This window comes from Epinephelus lanceolatus, chromosome 6 (genome assembly GCF_041903045.1).
Source record: "Epinephelus lanceolatus isolate andai-2023 chromosome 6, ASM4190304v1, whole genome shotgun sequence".
NCBI lineage: Eukaryota > Metazoa > Chordata > Actinopteri > Perciformes > Serranidae > Epinephelus > Epinephelus lanceolatus.
The window spans coordinates 1,616,512-1,640,162 of record NC_135739.1 but is presented as its reverse complement, the minus strand read 5'-3'; the positions used below and the strand labels follow the sequence as shown (position 1 = coordinate 1,640,162).

At 44.0% G+C, this 23,651-nt stretch overlaps 1 protein-coding gene across 1 annotated transcript; it reads right to left on the bottom strand.

The window, feature by feature from the left end:
• Window positions 1–18,041, bottom strand: nwd1 (NACHT and WD repeat domain containing 1). The gene is made up of 15 exons (XM_033622814.2): window positions 16,730–18,041; window positions 15,450–15,653; window positions 15,221–15,374; window positions 11,672–11,789; window positions 11,276–11,440; window positions 10,934–11,131; window positions 10,110–10,232; window positions 9,826–10,025; window positions 9,452–9,715; window positions 9,207–9,297; window positions 7,044–7,192; window positions 6,411–6,684; window positions 5,664–6,217; window positions 1,274–1,379; window positions 1–382 (listed from the first exon to the last, which is right to left on the bottom strand). Exons 1-15 carry the CDS (start codon window positions 17,917–17,919, stop codon window positions 69–71), a joined length of 4,104 nt encoding a protein of 1,367 aa, XP_033478705.2. The 5' UTR covers window positions 17,920–18,041; the 3' UTR covers window positions 1–68.
• Between the last annotated feature and the right edge of the window lie 5,610 nt (window positions 18,042–23,651).

The following is a 23,651-nucleotide window of genomic DNA, read 5'->3' as shown; positions in this document are numbered from 1 at the left end:
TGAAACCTCCTGCTGTAGGGACTGGAGGCCCCTGGAGGTCCTGGGGCCCCGCTTTGGGCCCCGGTGTCCTACAGTATGAGACAGGTGGAGGAGGGTTTGGTTCTGAGCATGTTCATCAGGTTCAGGTTGAACTGGGCCGGGTTGTAGTCCTGGAGGTCGGAGCCGGAGCTCTGCTGGCCGTCCTGGTTCTTCTTGTCCCTGGAGGTGACCCGGTACTGGGCCTTGACGTTCCTCAGAGGGTTGTAGTCTGGACTGATGTGGTCCGGGCAGCGAAAGACCTCCCTGATGACGGAGCCGTGCTGAGACAGCGCCACAAAGCCGTTCCTATAGGTCACCATCCTGACGACGGGAGAGTAGACGTACTGAACGTACAGCAGGTTTCCTGACGGGAGAAGATACAAACAGCTGAGTGACGACGTGAGTTTGACTCCGTGTACCACAGTCCTGCACGGCCGCCTGCAGGAACATTTTAGCCACAGATCTGCTCAGTGAACTGGAAAATTATTAAACACAAATGATGGTTAACAGCAGGAGTGAGACAGAGCAGCTGCTGGTGACCCGAGGAGACGTTTCTTCCTATTTTTACGCCTCCACACCGCCGACAACACAGACAGGTTATGGTTTTGGGATGTCTGTCCATCCCATTCTCGTGAACGTGATATCTAAAGAACGCCATTACGGAGTTTCTTTAAATTTAGCACAAACGTTCACTTGGACTCAACAATGAATTAACTGGATTTTGATGGTAACAGGTCAACGTTCAAGGACACTGTCACCTTGTTTGTCTTATTCTTGTGAACATGATATCTTAAGAACACCTTGAGGAAATTCTTCAAATTTGGCACAAACACTCACTTGGATTTAACAATGGACTCATTAGATTTTGGTGGTCAAAGATCAAGGTCACTGTGACCTTGTTTCCATCTTGTTCTTGCTCTTTCATGAATGTGACGTCTCAAGAAAACTCTCATTCTCGTGGATGTGATATCTCAGGACCTTGAAGGAATTTCCTCAAATTTGGCACAAAAGTCCTCTTGGGCTCAACAATGAACTGGTTATATTTTGGTGGTCAAAGGTCAAGGTCGCTGTGACCTTGTGTTCTTCTAATTATTGTGGACATGATATCTCAAGAAGACCCTGAGGGAATTTCCTCATGGATGTAAACTGTAACTGCAACGTGACTGGTTCGTGGAGGCATAAAACCCTGAGGAGGTAAATGTGGTTCAGACATTATTTGGTAACGTGTCCGTCACCGGTGCATCAGTACACTTACCTGTAGCGACGTCCCACACTTTGACGGTTCTGTCCTGAGATCCAGTGAAGACGAACTGGTCGCTGTCAGAGAAAGCAGCGGAGAGGACGCCCTCGAAGAAAAAACCCTGAACATCAACAGCAGAATAAAGTCAGACTAAAGACATCAAGAGATCGGGACGTTGTGTTGCTCTATATGATGGTAAATAGAGCTCGGTTTAGAAAATCGATTTCCTGATTCAAATCGATCCTAAATTGAACGATTCCATATCGATTCATAAAACCCCCAAATCAATCTTTTAATATTTGCCTTTCCTGTGGATGTTGACCTTTAACCTCATCAGTTTCTCAGCCTCTGGTTCTTCACACAATCAGATCTGGCCATATGAGAGCAGGTGCCGGTGGTTGCTCCACTCAAGGCACCACCAAAACTAACATGTCAGGTTGCATTTTGGATTTAAAAAGTATGAAGACAGAGAAGAGCTGGACAAAAGCAAATCCATTTGCAAGATGTGCAAAACTGTGGTAACATATCACACATCTCTGAATCAATTTAATGAGACATCAACCAGGCACAAAATCTACAGAAACGTCCGATTTAAATCCAGTGGCGGCTCCTGCCAAATTTCTCAGGGGGGGCCATTGTTGTGATGATGGCTGAGGTGACCCGTTCAATGGGTAAATTTGAATTCATTTGGCTCTACAATGACTGAACAATCCACTGTGGTCATCAACAGACTAATTTTCATCAGTTTGCCCACACAAATACCTTTGAATGTAAACAGAGACCTGTTTTACCATTAATCAAATAAAACTGAGTAAGGTATTCACTGAGTCACTGTCAGTCTTAATCGGAAAACATTTTATTATAGCTAAGTGGAAATTAATTTTGTGTTCTGATTAAGGAAATAAATGCAGGCATACCCTACAACTTAATACAATGCACATCACATAGTATCACTGCTCTTTGACCTGACCTGAACATTTTTTGTTGTTGTTTTTCAGTTTCAGTTATATACTGGGGGGGGCATTTTGGGCATTGGGGGGGACATGTCCCCCTCAATGTATATGGTGACTACGGCCCTGTCACGCATGCATAATTAGGCTACAGTTGTCTGGGTGCACAAAGGTGAAGCGGCTGGTCTTGTCATACAAAGTTTGATGGAGTGTCAACTGGACAATATGGAGATATTTGCATCTTGAAAGCTGGACTACAAATGTGGATAGACAGGGAGAAACACACGCAAGCCTAAGACGTGGTAAGATACGATATTCCTCACTATATGAAGTGACTGATAACAAGATCTGTATAATGGGTTGTAAAGAAATTTGTCAGGTTTTTATTTTGTAAACAATTAATCTGGATTTATAACGTGATGGGTTGACAGCACAATGATGTGTGTGGTATCACTGGAAAGCTCTGTTCCTGCGCTTTCACGTGATATGCGTGGCATTTCTGTGTGATGCTGCGTTCGCGAGTAATCCATCCAAGAGTAATGTGTGTGCAAAGCTGTATGAAAGCTCTGTTATACATCATTTTAGTGTAACTTTATCATTTTTTTTCGCTGTGAAAACATTGGACTACTGACAAGTATCCGACAAAGCTGCAGTTCTGCTGTTTCACATGATATGTGTGGCTTCTCGCTATGATGAACGGTCGCGGAGAAAATCCATAGAGAAGAACAGGTGTGAATTTGGACGCACTATGCGTCGTTACTTTATAACCTATATGGTTAAAAAGCCTCTTGGATCAGCTGGAAATGTTAGTCATGTTGATCTTGAATGTGACCACTGCGCAGTGGCGCTGCCTCATGTGATGTCGGAATAATCGGAAAAATGAGTTTCCGACCGTAAAGCAATATTTCAGTGGAAACGGTTGACAACGTGTTTTTCAAACATTTTGAGTGATAAAATACAACTCATCTTCTTTGTAATGTCCATGTTGTCTCCACATTACCACCTAAACGCTCATGAACATACAATGAAGCAAGAACGACTTCCCGACATGGGAAATCGGACCATCCGAGGAGCACATGAATGGTACTTGGTGGTTTACGTATGACGAAAACACGTTGGGGTAAGCCCTCCCGGAACCCATAGAGATTGCATTGGCACATGGAGTGCCTGCATTTAGAAAAAAAAGCATTTTACATGGAAGTCTATGAGAGTGAGTCGGGGCGATTTCCAGCCAGGCTGATATTGCCCCAAAGGGCCGGAACGTGACTTCACACTACATCTGATTGGATATTCAGAGGCAGGAGGAACTGTTTCAAGTGAAAATTATCAGAATAATTAATATATTGTGTGTATATATGACAATAATGATGATGATAATCACACATTTATTATCATCATCTTTCTTTTCTTTTGTGGCTCGAGGAGGGGCGGCGCCCTATCGCTCTCTATTGGCCAGTCGCCGTGTTTAATTTTCCACATGTCCAAAAATAATTTGAGACTGTTGTAACTCTTTTGTATGCAAGGATATCGGCCCACACAGCACTGTTGAAAATGAAGGCTCAATAATAAACTAGAACCACACCATGTTTTACATTACTGTAACTGCTCTGGGGTCAATTCTTCATGTAAACATTAGTATTATTACCTCCGCCAAGGAGGTTATGTTTTCTCCAGCGTTTGTCTGTTTGTCTGCAAAATAACTCGAAAAGTTCTGAATGGATTTTGATGAAATTTTCAGGAACTGGAACAAGGAACAGATGATAAAACTTTGGTGGTGATCGGTTGAAGTGAAGTGGATAAAATAATAAAATGGCGGGAAATCCGAGCTGCTTGGCGGAAATCTGCGCTCTCTGAGTGCTCTAGTTAATTATACACAGGGTTTTGAAAATCTCTTTCATATCCAAGACACATCTGTGTTGTAACTGAAATATCAAAATCAGTAGCAATACTCTGATATATAACCCTGAATGATAACGTCATTTTGGAAATGATTTACTTTAGCGTCCCTATTTAAAACTTCTGAGTATATAAACATTGAAAAATGGTGTAGAGCACACTGCAGTGTACAGTATAGACCAGTTCTGAGTGGACGTCACAGTTACGTCACAGCAGTGGCGTGCGCCTCCTGGTGGCAGAAAAACAGCCAACATTATAGAGAAGCAGTGACAGACCCAGAATAAAGATGTCTTGTTGTGTCGTTGGATGTCAGAACAGGAACACAGTTTAAGATAACCTTCATTTTGTAGAAATCCGTCTCAGAGGACGCCATAGTAAAAGATAAAGTTTCGTCTTTGGTTAATTCTAATGTGTATATTCAGGCTGTAATGGCTGCTGGACACTCAGTAGCTAACGTTAGCCATTAGCAGCTGGATGCTGTGTTGTCATATATAACGTTATAGCCTATGTTACATTGGAGGCAAACTAAAAATACCTGTCCAGCAGAAACTCTGCGACCATCTCGTCCATTTTTAGCTCAGGATGAAGCTGCATCAGTCTTCACCATCACTCGAAAGCAGAGCCGATGTTGACCCGTGTTTTGGCTCTTGCAGCATCGAGTTCTCTCTTAGTGTTAGCTGCTATATTCTTTCTTTTGCAAACTGATTTCCCTGTTGGAGCGGCTGGAGGTGGAAGCAGTGGTCCGCATTTGTCTGCCATTGTTACGGAGCAAAGTTTATATCCACAAGTGTGTGTTATGTTAAGCGAGCGGTTACGTCAGCTGGAGGCCTCCACGTGGAGAAGACAGACAGGGCGCTTGGCCAATCATTGCATTTGGTCCGAATGCAATGATTGGTTGGAGTTTTCTTAGAACCATATGAGAATGGTATAATTATAAGTTTTTATCTCTGTTGGAATTCACTTACATTTTAGTGTGCCATCAGCTTATTAATAGCATTTTAACCTAAACAAAGAAAAGCATAAAATTGCCTGCTCTGAGTGTTGGTTGTGCACGTCCTCCGAAATGAACACTACTCTTCTGCTGTCGCGTCTTCTGCAGTGATCTAAGAACTAACTATTTAGTAACCTCATGAGTGTCGTCACATCTGCTGGTGTCGCTGTGTTTATTGTCGACATCATGCAAATCCGTCAGAGTTCTCAGTTTGCCCTCTAGTGGATACTCCAGGAACACAGTTAGTATGAAGGCAAGTATGTGAACAGTTTGTTTGCAACACAACCAGTTGTCTGAGAGAACACATGGTTAAAAATAAATACATTTCAGGTCTCTATGTCCACAGGAAATGATTCATGCTGATATAAACAAATGATAAATAACGTTGAACGATTGTAATGAAATGACGTGTCTTCATCTGTGAAGTTAGAACTGTTAAAAACTATTTGTATTAAAGTTTAATTTCTGAGTTCTTCCAATGATCTGCAGTTATGTATAAGTGTAACTTATTTGTAGTCAGTGGGGAAAATATTAAACTTGTCCTCTGGTGTTGTGCAGTAGCTCTGACCTTGTACTCCATGGTGTGGTCCAGGACCAGTGGGCTCAGGGCCCACAGCCTCTGGACGGTGTCCTCGGAGCCCACCAGGGCGTGGGTCCCCCAGTTACTGGCCGTCACACAGGTCACTCTGCTGCGATGAGGCTCCAGGTCGGAGCTGCTGCCGCTGCTGAAGTCGTGCAGCTTCACCTCCCCACAGCTTGTCCCATACAGCAGCCTGCGGTCAGACAGCAGGGCCATGGAGGACAGCGGGGCGTGGAGGAGGGACAAGGGGAACCCCTCCAGAGGTCCCTCCACCGTGGGGAAGCTGTCTCTGGTGCTGATCTCAAACAAACACACAGAGTCCTCGTAGGCCACCGCCACGTGCTTCTCCTGGGAGCTGACAGCCAGGCAGAGCACCCTGGAGAGGCTCTCTGGAGGGGGGATGCAGAGTGTCTCCTGGGGCAGAGCTAACGGGTAGATGAGGACGGTGCCGGTGGTCAGACCGCAGAGCAGCAGCCGTTTGTGCTGAGCTAACTCCAGACAACAGACCTCAGCAGAGACCGCCAGACGCTCCGACAGAGAACCTGCAGGGAGATCCAGGAGGAGGTTTCACCACCTGCTGAAGGTGCTGTTACAAACGGTGAGACTCGTGCCCCTCCACGTGGGAATGACTTGAACATGGTAACAGTACAAGACAAGCTCATGGAGGTTAATTTGTCTCACCCCAAACTGCAAAGAGCAGCATCTCTTTGTCTGTAACTTTGCCCAAGCACTGACCTGTGTTGTTGTTCCAGCTGATGACCTCCGTCTGGCTCTGCTGTCGGACGTAGAAAACACAGTCCGCGTCTTTAGTGACGGCGATGTGGGCACAGCCCGCGGGGACGTGGGCGGTGGGTTTGTGACAAGTGTCGTATTTCAGACTCCACATATGGACGCAGGCAGCTGCCGTCGAGGCCGAAATCACAAAGCCGTTATACAGAAAGACAGATGTGACGGGAGAGTCTGAACCACACAGAGTGTCCAACAACGAACCGGTGGTCATCGACCAGATCTGACGACACAAAGGGAGAGAAACAGGAACACATAAATACTGCCGCCGTGACTGTCTGTGCTCTGGACTCCACTCACATATATTTTAAAGCTGTTAGCAGTGAGAGTCATGAAGCTGGAGGTGTAAGAAGCCAGTGACTATCTGGATTCCTGTAACTGTGATATATCAGGAGGGTTTTTACTATAAAGCAGCTGGATTAGCTTTAACTATGACGCAGCTGCAGGGCTGTTAATACTGAGCAGGTAGAGAGGTTTTACTGTGAAGCAGGTCGTGGGCTGTAACTGCAAAATAGCTGGATTTATTTTGATGACGCCTGGTCTACGTCTACATGTCCTGTATGTTGGCGGTTAGTCTGTTACTCGTATGAGTTGGTCAGCAGCTCCAGAGGCCAGCAGTCGGCAGTCTGATGAGACGCAGGCGGACAAAACACTGTCGTCGTGTTGGAGGTCGAGGAATCCGTCCACAGAGTCTCTGTCGATGTTAAAGAGGCTCAGAGTCCGATCACTTCCTGCAGAGGACACAAAAACACATCAGGTGGAACACAGTAACCCCGAGTCTGACCCGAGAACGTTAACATGCACACAGGGAAACAGGTTCCTCTGAGACATCAGGTTTCCATGCTCTGTAGTGACTTTGTTTAGATTAATCCACGTGTGACCGGCCAAGTTAGGAACCATAGCTCACTTACAGTCAGGTCCATAATTATTTGGACAATGATACAGTTGTCGTCATTTTGGCTCTGTACACCACCACAATGGGTTTTAAATGAAACAATGAATACCTGCTTAAAGTGCAGACTCTCAGCTTTCATTTAAGGCTTTTTTCAAAAATGTAGTATGAACTGTGTAGGAATTACAACCATTTCTTCACACAGTCCCCCGACTTTAAGGGCTCATAAGTATTTGGACAAACTAACATAATCATCAATTAAACAGTCAGTTTTAATACTTGGTTGCAAATCCTTTACAGTCAATGACTGCCTGAAGTGTTGGACACATAGGCATCATCAGATGCTGGGTTTCTTCCCTGGTGATGCTCTGCCAGCCCTTTACTGCAGCCGTCTACACTTCCTGCTTGTGTTTTGGGTGTTTTGCCCTCAGTTTTGGCTTCAGCAAGAGAAACACATGCTCAGTTGGATTCAGGTCAGATGATATGACTTGGCCGTTGCAGAACATTCCACTTCTTTGCCTTAAAAATGTCTTTGGTTGCTTTTGCAATATGCTTCAGGTCAATGTCCATCTGCACTGTGAAGCATCGTCCAATGAGTTTTGAAGCATTTGGTTGAATCTGAGCAGATAATGGTGCCCCAAACACTTCAGCTTTCATCCTGCTGCTCTTGTCAGCAGTCACATCATCAATAAATACAAGAGAACCAGTTCCACTGGCAGCCATACATGGCCATGACATAACAGTACCTCCACCATGCTTCACTGATGAGGTGGTGTGCTTTGGATCATGAGCAGTTCCTTCCCTTCTTCCTTCTCTTGTCTTCCCATCATTCTGGTAGTTGATCTTTGTTTTATCTGTCCATAGTATGCTGTTCCACAACTGTACAGGCTTTTTAGATGGTTTTTGACAAACTCTAATCTGGCCTTCCATTTTTAAGGCTAACCATTGGTTTGCATCTTGTGATAAACCCTCGGTATTTATTCTAGTGAAGTCTTGTCTTGCTGACAAGAGCAGCAGGATGAAAGCTGAAGTGTTTGGGGCTACATTATCTGCTCAGATTCAACCAAATGCTTCAAAACTCATTGGACGATGCTTCACAGTGCAGTTGGACATTGACCTGAAGCATATTGCAAAAGCAACCAAAGACATTTTTAAGGCAAAGAAGTGGAATGTTCTGCAATGGCCAAGTCATACCATCTGACCTGAATCCAATTGAGCATGCGTTTCTCTTGCTGAAGCCAAAACTGAGGGCAAAACACCCAAAACACAAGCAGGAAGTGCAGACGGCTGCAGTAAAGGGCTGGCAGAGCATCACCAGGGAAGAAACCCAGCATCTGATGATGCCTATGTGTCCAACACTTCAGGCAGTCATTGACTGTAAAGGATTTGCAACCAAGTATTAAAACTGACTGTTTAATTGATGATTATGTTAGTTTGTCCAAATACTTATGAGCCCTTAAAGTCGGGAGACTGTGTGAAGAAATGGTTGTAATTCCTACACGGTTCATACTACATTTTTGAAAAAAGCCTTAAATGAAAGCTGAGAGTCTGCACTTTAAGCAGGTATTCATTGTTTCATTTAAAACCCATTGTGGTGGTGTACAGAGCCAAAATGACGACAACTATATCATTGTCCAAATAATTATGGACCTGACTGTATTTCAGTCCTGTCACACCTCTGCACACTTAAATCACAACAGAAAATATGTTTGGAGAGAAACCTGATGGCGTTCTCCGGGAATACCAAAGAATTCCATGTGCCACCTCGTGATGTGAACTGTTTCAACATGGTACGAAACAAACCTTAGCACTGTTTGTTTTCATCCGTTAAATCATCATCAGCATGGTCGTACCTGCTATCAGTATTTTTTCATCTTCAGTGACTGAGAGCAACGAGGGAACCAGAGGAAACTCGACGGCTGTCTGTCTGCCCGTCCTGGAAATCTGCAGACAGGAAGGTAAATATCATCATGAGTTGTGATCGAGTGTAACAGAAGAAGTGTGGAGGGTTTTACCACAGGACAGACACATCGTTTGTGCATCACTGATTTTTATGGATGATTTAATGGATGTTAAGGATTATGGATGCAACTCAAACCTGATGGAGAAATCCTTCTCTAGAAACCACAAACACTTTCCCACGTTGTTGTAACACAACAGAATTCACCAGCGTCAAACGTCTCTGTGAGGTTTCCACAGTTTGAGTCCCATTAACAGGATGAGATATTCTGACCAGACCAGAATCACACAGACACACGACAGATTCTCCCAGAACTCCCAGAACCACCGAGCCTTTATCATCATCATCATCATCACTGCTGCTGCTGAGGAGCTCGGCTCCGTCCAGCTTCAACACCTTCACCTGCAACAACAAGACGCTATGATCTGCACACGAACCTGAGAACTGGCTGAGAAGCAGATGTTATTAAAAAAGTAAAAATGTAAACGCTGTGCGGGGACTGACAGTCGCACCTGTGTCCTGGTGTAAACAAAGATCAGCTGATCAGACAGGTGGAGGTGTACTGAGGAAGGGGCGGAGTCGATGGGCACCGCCTCCTGGATGCAGAGCAGCTGTTGGCCGTTCGTCAGGCTCCACCTCCTCAGAGAGCCATCAGCAGCCAATGAGAGGCAGTGGGCGGAGCTGTCCACCAGTTTGACTGACAGAACTGCACCTACGCGGCCCAGATCACATCATTATTATTATTATTATTTATATCTAATATTTATTTATTAATATTCCCTGAACCCAGACTGACCGGTGTGTCCCAGCAGTGAGTGTAGGAGCTGCTGGTCAGCGAGGCTCCAGACCGCCATCGCGCCATCATCTGAACCCGCAACCAGAAGCTCCGTCTCCACACTGACGTCCACACACAGCACACCTGGAGACAGGACGACAGGTAAAACCTCTGCTGCTGCACCTGACACACCTCACACCACTGTTACTCAGGGCTGAACCACTTGAGGAAAATCAATTTTTCTGACCAAAACCAGGATTTAGATTGTGATTATTTTCCATAAATCAGATTCCAGACCAGCCATAATCACCAGCGCACAACAAGTTTACCTTTACGAGCAGCTCCATACAACAAAAGTCAAACAGAGTGGTGTGTCGTCTTCTGTGAAACCACCTGTGGTCAGCTGTATTCAGAACAGACTGCAGATTCACTGACAACATTAACATGAATCAGCCAATTAAATTTGTCCTAGTTGAACCTATTATTCATCAAACAATGTTTTTGGACCTGTAAACACTTTAATAAATAATAAAAAGGAGAGTTAGGCGACTTATTATTCTCACAGTTTGACTGCAGTAACTGGACGTCTCTGTTCACTTATTTCAGTTTCTTTTTTCTAAATTTGATATCCTTCAGAGATTATTGTGAAAATGAAGAAAAGCCTGAAACACATTTGTCTTTATAGCTGATGGAATTAAAATTCGTTTATACCTCCCACAGTTTGCTAAAACATGAATTATTAAAGTTAGAATTTATTTCAAAATGTATTTTCCATCTAGTAAACCATAACTCGATCAGCTTTAACCTTCTGCTTCCTTCAGAGTAATAAACAGCATGTTTCTGACCTCCCTGCAGTCCAGTCAGCGTGTGCTGTAGCGCCCCCCCTGGCTGCTGCAGGAAACTGCACTTGGGAACGAGGATGGGCTCGGGACACGTCAGTAACCACTCCTCACACTGGCTACACAGCCGGCCAATCACAGAGGGGAAAGGCGTGGCCAAGGAGCAGAGTCTGGCCAGCAGCTCAGTGTAAAACAGAGACGTGTCTGAAACCAGAGAGAAAAACTCGTCACATTTTAGTCATTAACTTTGAATTTGATTCATTTTGGTTTTAAACTCTGAACGACACGTTGACTGTTCAGAGAGAAACAAACAGACAAATAATTTAATATTAACAGAGAATAACTGACCCATGTGTCCGTCCAGGAAGTCCAGACTGGGTTTTATCAGGACCAGTGTGTCTCGGATCAGTCTGGTCTCAGTGCAGTCCATGTACTGGGAGCACTGGTCCAGGTCCTGGATCACACTGGACACCCCACACACCCTGCTCTTACAGTACAGCCACTCCGCACTGCCTGAAACACACAACAGGAAACTAATTATTAATTAATCAGTTCATCTGCTGAGCGTTTGTACTAACTGTACTAATAACTGAAACAACACTGAAACTTTATATTTAAAAATTAAACGTTAAGAAACTTGAAATATTATTTTTCTCCCTCTGCTGTTGCACCTGCTGTGAGTGTGTTTTAAATGTGTTTCTCATGAATCTCCATATTAACACTGAAGCTCCTCCCTCATTTTACCGATGACTTCCTGTCGCAGCTCGTCCCACAGACCAGCGTGCAGCAGGTGATACGGCAGCTCCTGGAGCTTCCTGATGTTAGCCAATCCTGGAGCAAACCACAGCGGCTGGGGCGGGACCTGTGACACCAAACAGCCAATGAAAATACACCGTTAACATACAGGTAATCACTTCCACAGTCAGGTGAACGTCTGCAGCAGAGTACACTGATCATTTACTTGTGTTAAAGTATTAATACCACAGTGTAGAAATACTCTGTTGCAATAAAAGTCCTGACTTCAAAATGTTATTCAAGCAAAAATAAGGAAGTATTCTCAGCAAACTGTACTTCAAGCATTAAGAGATTCTCATTATGCAGAGTGGCGCCTTTAAAGGTGTTATTTTATTACCTGGCTTTAGCATCCTGAGGTCTGTTATTTCTGGATAACAGACTGTTGCTGTGGATGAACGTCTGATTACTGAAGCTTAACAGAAGCAAGAAAATCATTTTTAAATTACTAAAATGAAATAGTAAATAAATCGAAGGCGAAGTTTTAAATTCGCTCACAGAAGATGAAATTCATTACCTCAGTTTATTTAAATCATTTCCACATTTTGCTTAATTTGTGCACGTAAGACAAGTATATACTGTACCAGTACAGAGCACAGTTCACTCGCAGCCCCTCAGCCTCACTCTCTACTGCTATACACTACTTCACTGTGACGTGGCACACAGATCTGGTACTAAAAGGTGGAGCTAGAAACCCTGCAGTCTGATTGGTCAGTAGAGGATGCTCACTCTGGTTTTATGTAACCTCTGTTCATACATCAGTAAACTACAACTATAAAATGAAAGAGAAAAAAATAACTTCATTCACTGGGCCGACTGCCGGCAACTTTTAAGGTGGAACGTTAACTTGTAATGTTACTCAATGCATGAGTTGATGACGTGAATCCATCAGCACACCTTAAATTTCACTGTGACAACTTTGACCATCACTTTAGTTTTTATATGACACACACTTTTAGTAATGACTTTAAAAATATAGATTAATTTGGAGCGGATTATGTGAAGGTCATATATTCTAATCCTCACTTCCTGTGGGCTACAGCAACACTAAACCCCTGAGCTTGCCTGAGAAGGACTAAATGCACAAAGCTGCTATTTTTAAATATCCCATGGAGAGAGACTCTCACTGCAGCCTGTTCTATTTTGTTGTGAAAATGTGGGCGTGCAGCCTCGTTCTGTGGACGATAAACCAGGTGCAGACTTCCATCTGTGTCACCGCTGATGAGGAAATACAGCGAGTGCTGGACGGAGCAGTGAGTGACAACAACCCCGCCCACATTTAAGAGGACTGTCTGAACACACCGAGGGTCTAGGTACCATGTCTGAAGGCTTACTGCTGGTTCCAAAGGTGCTGGACTGAAAGGGTTTGGTGGAGACGGGGCTTCAGTGGACTGAGGTCATGGTCCTCCCTCCTGTATAAACACTAGGGGTGGCCCCATGATATAATATTATCACGATACTTTAGTCATGATACAATATTATTGCGATAAAATATATTGCAATTTATTACCTGTTTTTAACTGCAAATAATGTCCTCAAGGAAAACTTCGTCAAGATCTGTTTTATCTAATAAAATAAAGTTTTCAGTCTGATCTCCCCTCAGTCAATGTTTTTGCAGCAACACGTATCTCGTGGTCTAATAAGAAGCAACTGATTTTATTAATCATGTAGGTTTACCTAAAGTTTAATTTGTATTTATAATATTAATAATTTATCGATGCTTGGCACTGTGTGACTATTGATATTTTCCCCCACCCGTACTACACACTTATCTAGTGTGCACAAATGAACAAAACGTGGGAAAGGTTTAATTAAATTGAGGAGTCGAACTGAACCTTGTGCACACAAATTAATAAAATGTTGCTTTTATTTATTTATTCTTATTTTTCTCTCTATGGCCTCTCCTGGGCTCCGCACTTACACACTAATAGACTTTTAATGTGGTAGTTCATCAGTGTTGAGCCAATTTTAGACACTTTATAAGTTACAACATTAGATATATCAGTGGTACAGCACTGCATCGTATCATATGAACATATAAACACTTACTTTTTGTCAGAAAATGTAACTGAAGCTTTCAGATAAATGTGATGCAGTAAATTGTAGATGTAGATGGAGTAGAAGTATACATTTGCAGAGAATATTTTACTTAAAGGGACATTGTGTAACATTTTCAGTTGTTTATTGGCAAAAATTGATGTCTGCATTCATAAATATGTCATCACTGGTGTACTATTACCTCCACCAATAATCTGACTTATTCTCGTAAAAGGAGAATTTCGGATTTGTTTGTACATTGTGCAGGTAAGTCGTCTGTGGGCTTCCATTACGTTTCGCCATCTTGAGAATACACCCGCCAGCAAGGGACATACAGCACCGCCTTCGGCGTTTTTCGTTGAGAGCCAGGCCAGCACTGCGTGACTGAGGAGCCGAAGGAGAGGAGCAAGAGGCGCTTCGCTACTACCCTGGCAAATTTGAAACACAGTCCCACTCTTTGAGCATAATGCAGGATCATGTATATGCAGCATCATGGGAGACGGAATCCTTGTCGCCAAGAAAGCGCAAAAGGGAATAGAAAAGGCAGCGTGACCGGCGAATTAAAAAACGAAGGCCCACATCAGGGTAGCCTTTCCCAGGTAGAGAGAGCTGCTGAGGAAGAATGGTAATGCAATCACAGGCCAGCGCCGCTGTTGGCTGTTAGCCGCTGTTAGCGGCCAGTCGCTAACAGCCTCATCCCTCTCCTCGCATCACTGCGCCGCTGTTAGCTGTTAGCCGCTGTTAGCTGTTAGCCGCTGTTAGCCGCTGTTAGCGCTGGCCTGTGATTTTATTACCTTTCTCCTTCAGCAGCTCTCTCTACCTGGGAAAGGCAACCCTAATGCTGACCCTTGTTTTTTTAATTCGCCGGTCACGCTGCCTTTTTGATTCCCTTTTGCACTTTCTTGGCGACGAGGATTCCGTCTCCCGTGATGCTGCATAATACATGATCCTGCATTATGCTCAAAGAGTGGGACTTTGTTATGCGGCAGTAGTGCCGCTGGCCACTAACAGCTGTTAGTGGCGCAGTAATGCGAGGAGAGGGATGAGGTGTGTGAGGTTGAGCCACTTGTCAGTTGTCAAAGGACAAGACGTGATTGGTTTGTTTCAATTTACATCCGCCCCAACAGTCCTATGTTGTAAACACAGCCAGCATGGTGAGGAGGGAGTTTGTCAACTCGCGTCGCGTGTGTCTGTGTAGGAGCCTGAATGAATACTCCATGTAGTATCAGATGACATGGTTTCATCAGTGTTATCATAGCTTTTTGGTACACAGCAGCTACAGTTGTTGCAATACGTGTTTGAAACAGTGAGGCGCTAGAGTGCGCCATCTGTTTGAATGCAATATATGATTTCAACGTCAGATGGGAGAAATTCCTACACACTGTGGCTTTAACTTGGGGACACTGGTGCTGGGTGACACTGTGGGTGTAAACTCATGGTTACAGTCAGACGTGTCGTCAGTACCTTTCTGTCAGAAAGCAGCAGCGTCAGGCCCGGCAGAGCCACTGGCTTCAGTTTCCCCGACCACCGACCTAGGAAGTACTCCGCCAGGATCCTGAGGCTCCGCCCCCGCCGCTCTGATGTCAAATACCGAGTCGAGACCGCCTCGCACAGACGCCTACACACACAAACACACTCAGACATTTGACCTTTGACCTGATGATCATTTATCTTGATTTTGTGTCATCTTCACCGGTTGTTTAAGGCGATGGTGACGACCCCGCCCATCCAGCGCTCCTCCAGCTGATCCTCAAGGTCCCGTCTAAGTTGAGCCCAGAGGAGGGGGGGCAGCCGGATCAGCGAGGGGGTTGGAGGGAGGGAGTACCTGTACACCTCAGCAATGACATCATCGTCCAGGGACATGATATCACGCAGTTCAGCCTCCAGCAGACCATCCCTGAGGAGTCACATAATCAGTTCATTTATAAATTTATCGTTCGTTATCGTAATTACTGACAGTGATCATGTTCCTCTGGGCAACATTTTTACAAAGAATTAAAACTTACTCACACTGATCTGCCCTGGCAATTTTTCACATTATCTTTAGGACGTTTTGACTTTCAGGCAAAACATCCGATATTTTGATATCAACCTGCAAAAAAGCCCTGACGAGGCGCTGGTTACCTCCTGAACCCCCGGAAAAATACAAGAGAGGATATAGTAAATGATATTTATGGAAAAGAAAATATTTTCTCTTCATCTTCAGAAAAATTGAAGTCTGGACTAAGTGGGTAATGCGTTAAACCTTAGAGACAAATTTTGTGAAGGTTTTGGATAAATAATCTTATTCTGTTGTTTTATTCTAACAAACCACACTGACTACTATTTTTTTTCTCCCTACTCTCCTCGTGCCATATTTTTCATAACTCTTTTGTGTTCCCTTTATCTCTCCTAAAATGTATAAAGTTCTTAAACTTTAAAAACAATGTGAACAGCAGGGGAAATTAAACTGCGTCTGTCCTGATGTACGTATGTTCTGTCATATAAACTGTGCTTCAAAAAATAAAGAATTATAAAAAAATAAAATAAATAAATCTGCACGTAGGTTTTATTCCAATATATTTTCTGTAATTTTTATCCCTCCAAATTATTGTTTAAATATTGTTTCAACGTCCTCTACAGGAGTAACAATGATGATGGAAATACCAAATACATTTCAATTTATTTTAGCTTTTTTTCTTTCATTATAAAAATTGAGACAAATTGGTTTTATGATTGTTCACTGTGTTTATAAAATGCTTTTGGTTCTCCTCCCTCATAGATTTAGAGCTTGTGTCCATACAGCCTTATTTACATACGGAAGTGATGTCACTGTTTCATCATCTGAGCCATGTTAGCTCCAAACAAACACACGAGAACAAACAAACATCTACTGGAGAGAAGTGCAGCTTTTAGTCTTGGCAGCTAATTAGCATTAGCATTCAATATCAACACGAGCTCTGTTTTCAGAGAGTCACTCGACCATCTCCTCACCTTGCCAGAGTCATGTATCCTAAGGCCCCGCCCACCAGCTCCTTCCCATGTTTCTCCTCCAGCATCAGGAAGAGCTGTGACATCATTTCCTGTGTGCTTGCGCTCAGGTGTGTCGCTGTGAGCGGGGTGAAGGACGTCCAGCGTTTGGCTGCAGACAGGATCAGTTTGAGGTGCAGAGGACAGCCGGTTGATTCAAAGCTCTGCAGCGCAGTGGTGCTCTGCTCAGGGGTCAAAGTTCGTTCAGATGCTCGCAGGTACGACTCCAGGATCTGTCGTCCTTCATCACGAGACAAACGCTCCACTTCAAAGAAACTCCCCAAAGTCCTCAACTTCAGCCGCATGTTAGCGAACGCCTCACTGTTGGTGTCCATGGAAACCACCAGGTGGATGTTAGGTGGGAGGTCAGCGGGCAGCCAGCGGAGTTTGTGAGCATGATGCTGGTCTGAGAGCTGATCCAGAGCATCCAGGATGATGAGCAGAGTGTTCCCCTGCTGGGACACCTCAGCGAGGACATTCCTGAAGAACCGGAGAAGCTCCAGGTGAGTGTTGGCTGTTAGTGGTGAGGGCGGAGCCAAACCACAAGCCAAACAGATCTGAAGGCAGACGCTACGGAGGACGTGGTCGATGTCGGGTGTATGAGGATGACGAGCTGACAGCAGCCTGATCACCACCGCCGCCCTGGCCTCCAGGACACTACGCATCTCCTGTGCCAGTTTGCACAGCAGGGCCGTCTTCCCCATCCCAGCAGCCCCGTGTACCACCAGCGGGCCGTGGTGGACGTTGGTGGACTCCCACATGGCGCAGCAGAGCTTACCCAGAAGGCCCTCCCTCCCACAGACACCTCTGCACAGCTCCATGCTCATGGCAGTGTGCTGTTCAACCTCCTCAACCACCCGGTCTGAGATTTCCTCCTTCTCTTCCTCAATGCTTCCCCAAATCTTCCTGCGCCTCCCCTCCACTGGCGAATCCACCGCTGCTTCAATCCTGGCCTTCATCTGTAAGATGAACTGCTCGCAGACGCTGTCCAAGTACTGAGCGTGCTCTTTGCGTTTGGGGTCGATGCTTCCTTTGCTGAGCTCCACGCAGTGCAGGTTGAGGATATTCTGCAGCGTCGCGTAGAGGCGGGACTTGAGACCTGTGAGGAGTCCCTGAGCTTCTGCGTCCAGCAGACCGTCGGCAGTCAGGTCCATGTACTTAGCGAGACGTTTGGGGCCGTCCCTCACTCTCTGGCGGGGAACCTCTCGGACGAAGAGCAGAGCCGACGTTTCACTGCCGCCCTTCCACAAACCCTGCTCGAACTCTCGCTCTGTGACTGTGGACGAGAAGAGGAGGACGCTCAGAACAACATTTTGAAACAAAGGACAGACTGTGTCAACGTCTCTGACCTGATGTGAAGAAGTGTTGTTTCTGCTCTGCTGTGACGTCACCAGCTGCCTCGGCGTCCGTGGCGGCAGCACGTAGGAGTTGCAACAGTTGAGTCTCTGTGAAACGCCAGGAAAGGAGGTTGTTGTCACGCTGCGGGCCGCTCTCAGGTCGGAGGTCACTGTAGTGGGGGAAGTGAGCCGTGATTGGCTGAAGCACGTAGGTGGGCGGGACTGCATTGTTGTCTTTTAAGAACCACTGATTCAGCTGCTTGACGCCTTCGGGGTTTTTGGAGATTTTGGACAAAAGGACTTCGAACTGCTTCTCGGGGACGAGGCGAGGAAGAGTTCGGTGTCCATACCTGTTCCCCAGCAAAGCCTGTGGAGCCGCAGAAAAATAAAGAGCGGAAGAAGAAAGAGCTGATAGATAATCCTGGATTTATCACGTGCTTCCACTTTTACTTCCACTCCAACATCAAATAAAAAGATGAAATATGTGACTCTGGATTTATTGTTGCTTTCGTCAAACTGATTTTGTTGAATTGTTCTGCAGAGGAGGAAATCTGTGTTACTGTAAGAGCTCATCTCCATCTCTGTGTACGATGTAAAGTCTGTAGTTATTTAACAGGGTTCTCTTTAAAGAAATCATTCTGCAGGATAGTTCCAATGAGGCAGAGTCTGAGAACTTGAAAGCTGTATTAAAATTTAAAGTTTTTATTATCACCTGGATGTGTGAGGGAGTTTATGTAGCATCTGTAATAAGCTGATCTATAATCCATGATGCAAACAGAAATAAATCAATCAAAAAGTGTTTTAAAGAATTTCATCAAATTGCTGAGGATCATGGGATACATGACTTTATCTCCAGTTAAAACATAGAAGTCCACCTGGTGTCTTTTTTACAGGAAACCTTTGATTATTATTTGAATAATAAAGATAATAAAAATCTGGATTTATAATTCAAGGCAAGACTCACCACAAACGCAGGACCAGCTGAAATCCTCTGACAGGTGTTGATCTCCTGCAGGAAGACGTCACAGGCCTCGTGGTCTCCAGACGAGATGCCACGAATTCCCCAACGCAGATCCAACACCTGAACAGGAAGTGACCTCACAGATCAATGAACAGGTATTCACTGAAGCTGCACATATAAGTTGTGTCTCAGTTCAGGAACTGCAGCCTTTGAAGGATGCAGCCTTCGCTGTTGACGCCGGCCACATCCTTTGAAGACGGCATCAGCCAAACCGAACAGTCTCCGTAATGGGACAGTCCTGTCTGCAGAGGATTTTCTGGTTGCATCACCAGTTGTTTTTGCCCCGTCCCGTTGGCATAACTGTTACCTAGCAACCAGCTGCGCTTGACGAAAGAAGGAGGAAGTGTGTAAGTTAGTTAGCCCTAAATCATGGACCCACAGATTGTTATTATATAAATGTTTTTTATTTAATACTTGAGGAGATGATTCGCACCGGTGATGCTGCTGTCTGATGGAGCGTTTTCAGGTGAACTTATTAAACTAAGATTGTTTAAGCTGTGTGCTTTTAGCTAACGTAATGTTAATAACAGCTAACCGTTAGCTCGTTAACAACTGTTAGTTAACTTCACTTAATATATAATCGTCACCAGCGTGCAATGCATCTTGGGATAGGCCGGGCCACAACGAATTCATCCGTTGCATCCTTTAATTTCTGGGAAAGAAGGCTGCATTTCTTGGCTGCATTTGAAGGAACCTTTGAAATGGGACGGCCTTGGTTGCACCGATGTGATGCAATCAGTTTTCAAATGCTGCTGCAGCCCTTGAACTGAGACACAGCCACACACACACACAGATATATCATATTATCAATTACTGGATTACAGTGGTGGAATGTTACACAGTACTTATTCAAGGTACTTGTACTTTAAGTATTTCCATGTTATGCTACTTTATACTTGTACTCCTCTACATCTCAGAGGTGAATATTGTACTTTTTACTGCTCTACATTTATCTGACAGATTTATTAATGTTTGAATGTTTGTGAAAAAGTTGCAGTAAAATATAACACACATGCAGCAGTAATATTAATCCAAAAACATCATATAGAACAGGAAAACATTTTACTGCAACATACATACTGTTACTGCTGAGAATACGTACATTTATGTCTGTAAGGTTTTAAAGCTGGACTTTGTTCCATCACTGCTGCGTCACTTTGTGTTTAAGTAAATGTTCACATAAAAGAACTGACCTCAAACACGAGCCCCAGACTGCGACAGAAAGCAAGGACTTCTGGGTAAGCTTTTTCCAGCAGCGCTTTCCTCTCGCTGCTCATATCTGATCAGAGAGCAGTGACACAGTCAGACAGACACAGAGTTCAGAGCAGAATCAGTCTCAGGATCTGCTGTGATGTAAAGGTGGAGCTCAGAAGTACTTCAGAAACATAAACTGGAGGGAATCTAAAGATATGTAATAATAATAATACAGCATTTTATTTATAGGTGCCTTTCAAAGCACAAGACAGTTAAAAAACAAGCAGCAGTTTATCCATAGATTATAAAATCAAGCAATTCAGTGATATACAATTAAAGTTAAGAAAATAATCAGACAAAAATCATAATTATAAATATTAGGCATAAATCATCAAAATCATCATCAGGGCAAGTCTCAATATATGTGTGTCACCATTAAATCTGGCCGAACATGGCAGCTTGAAAAGGTGTGTTTTCAGACGGGATTTAAAGTGGAAACAGAGTCAATATTGTGAATGTCGCAGAGGAGAGAGCTCCAGAGGTGGAGGGCAGAACGGCTGAAGTCCAGCGGGCAGGTGGTGATGTGAGGTGGATTGCAGAAGAGGATCTCAGAGTACGAGAGGGTGTGTAGGTATGACAGAGTTCAGACAGGTAGGAAGGGGCGTGGTTATGAAGGGCCTTAAAGGTGAGAAGCAGAGTCTTTACATCGATGTGATATGTTTAACAGGAAGTCTGTGAAGCTGCTGGAGAACAAGAGTGATATGATCTATGGACGAGGCTCTGGTGATGATACGGGCGGCTGAATTCTGGACCAACAGGAGTTTATGAAGACACTTGAGTGAAAGACCAAAGAGGACAGAACTACAGTAATCAATACAAGATGTAACCAAAGAATGGACGAGGATAGCGGCACTGTGAGGTGGAAGTGACGCGCAGCATACAGCCAGTCATTGTAGCTTCAACCCGACTAAATTCATTTAAATACATCTTATCTGCCAACTAGACTCATGTGTTTGTGCAATACAGCTTAGATGCATTACCGCCAGATATTATATTAATATTAATAATAATAAGTTTTATTTATATAGCACCTTTCATACAAGAAATGCAGCACATAGTGCTTTGACAATAAGGGAACTGCATCACATTAACTGACCGCCCACATAAAGTTTAATAAACGGGGTCTACTCAGACGAGTTTGTTTTAAATCCACCACAAGGCTGTGTGCTGGCACCACTGCTGTTTTCCATTAAATGCAGTGACCGCCCACAGCAGTAATGTCAAGCTGTTTAAATATGAGGATGATATGCCATGTCATGTATGAGGAGGTTCACTTTAGCCAGGTCACTGCTCGTCAGGACTCGTGTCAGGCGAGTTACTGGAAATGAATGTGGTCAAAACAAAAGAACTTCTTATACAAACAAAACCAAACAGAGCCAGACATATCCTGCCTGTCATAATCAATAACCAGCCTGTGGGAAAAGTGGAATGATTTAAGCACTTGGGCACAATTATCGATCAGACATTAACTTTTAAAGAAACCTCAGAGAGCATTTTTAAGAGAGCCAATCAGTGCTTCTTTTCCACCAGGAAGCCAAGAGGCTTTGCAGTTTAACGCCTACTTGTGATGGAAAACAGAAGCTGTATATCATTCAACATTACAGCATGTATTACAGTAACGCAGAGTGCAGAGAGCAAAAACAAGCTCTCCAAGATTGTCAGCGTTGCAGGGAAGGTGATCAGCAAGTCACAGAAACAACTCTGCCATATGACTGACAGTGCTGTACACAGGAAGGCCAAACATGTAATTGCCGATACCTCACATTCATTACACTCAGAGTTTGAGCTGCTCCTGTCTGGCCTTCTCAAGAACCAGCCAGAACATATTTAGGAGTCCTCTTTTCCCTGTCCCATACAGGCAATGAACACAAAATGACTGCATCAGGGAACGCTGCCTCTGTGCACCATTGCATCTTGGATATTGTGTATTTGTATGTCTTTAATGGTGTACTGTGTTCTGTGTTTTGTATGAAGCTGTAGACGGTTTGAACTGCTCAACAAAAATGTTCACTACACTGAACCAAACTCTTTTAGCTACCAGACTTAACCTACCAGGCTAACCTGAAGCAAACAATTGAAACTAAAATGTTAGCTAAACTATTATGCTATCATTTTAACCATTAGCTAATGCGAAGTATACGGTTTAAACTGCTCAATTAAAATGTTTGCTAACGTGAACCAAACTGTTTAAACTGCTTAAAACTCAAATGTCGGCTAAATTTTCTAGGAGGTGGACAATAAAGTTTATCTATCTCTCTATTTAAACTGCGTAACTTAAATGTTCACCAAACTAAATAAAACTCTTCAAACTGCTTAACTCAAATGTTGGCTAAACTGAACCAAACTCTTTTAGCAACCAGCTTTTACCGTTAGCTAACTTGAAACAAAACAAAGTGCTAAACTGAAATGTTGGCCAAACTGAACCAAACTGTTTTAGCTACTAAATTAAGCCGTTAGATAACCTGAAGCAAGCAATTCAAACTGCCTCACTAAAATGTTAGCTAAACTGTTGTGCCACTAAATTTAACTGTTAGCTAACTTATATAGCTTATACGTGAGCACAAATGTTAGTTCTCATCCCCTCTATCATCTTTTCTGATCTATACATTCACAAAGCTGAATTTCTTCTGCAGTTTTCTCACAGGGTTACAAAGTATGATGATATACAACCACAATGATTTCTCAACACCATTTCACAAATTCAGAATCTTTAATTGGGCCCAAAAATGTCCCTGTTAGTGCAACACACACCTGCTGCACAGGGACATAATAAGTAGTCCGGATTTGGCCAATATTAGATTATGTAGAGAGCATTGGGCTGAGCTGCTCTGACCTGTGAACGTGGAGCTGATGAACACTCGGATCATGTTGGAGCTGCTCCTCATCTTCTGGGCTCCATCTGTCCATCCTCTCAGGATGTCCTGCAGGGTGACATCTCGTCCTCCTGCTGCTGCTGGACGCTCCGCCATCTTCTGCTTCTCCTTCAGACTGCTCCACTCGTCTGGTCTTCCCTCCCTCAGCTGCTCTCTAGTCTGCTTCCCTCAGAGAGTTTCCTCCACGACAACCAGTTCTCCCAGCTGACCTGCTGATGTACCTGCAGGTTACCTGCCAGTGCATAGTTGGTTTGTAATAAAGAAAAAAGTGCATGAGACCAAATCACAACATTATGTTCTCATCTTTAAAAGTATCCTGCATTAGCTTCTTATCCAGCGATGGAGGAAGCATCAAGATGTTTTACTTGAATAAAAGTAGCCTAGTATTAGCACACTGTGAA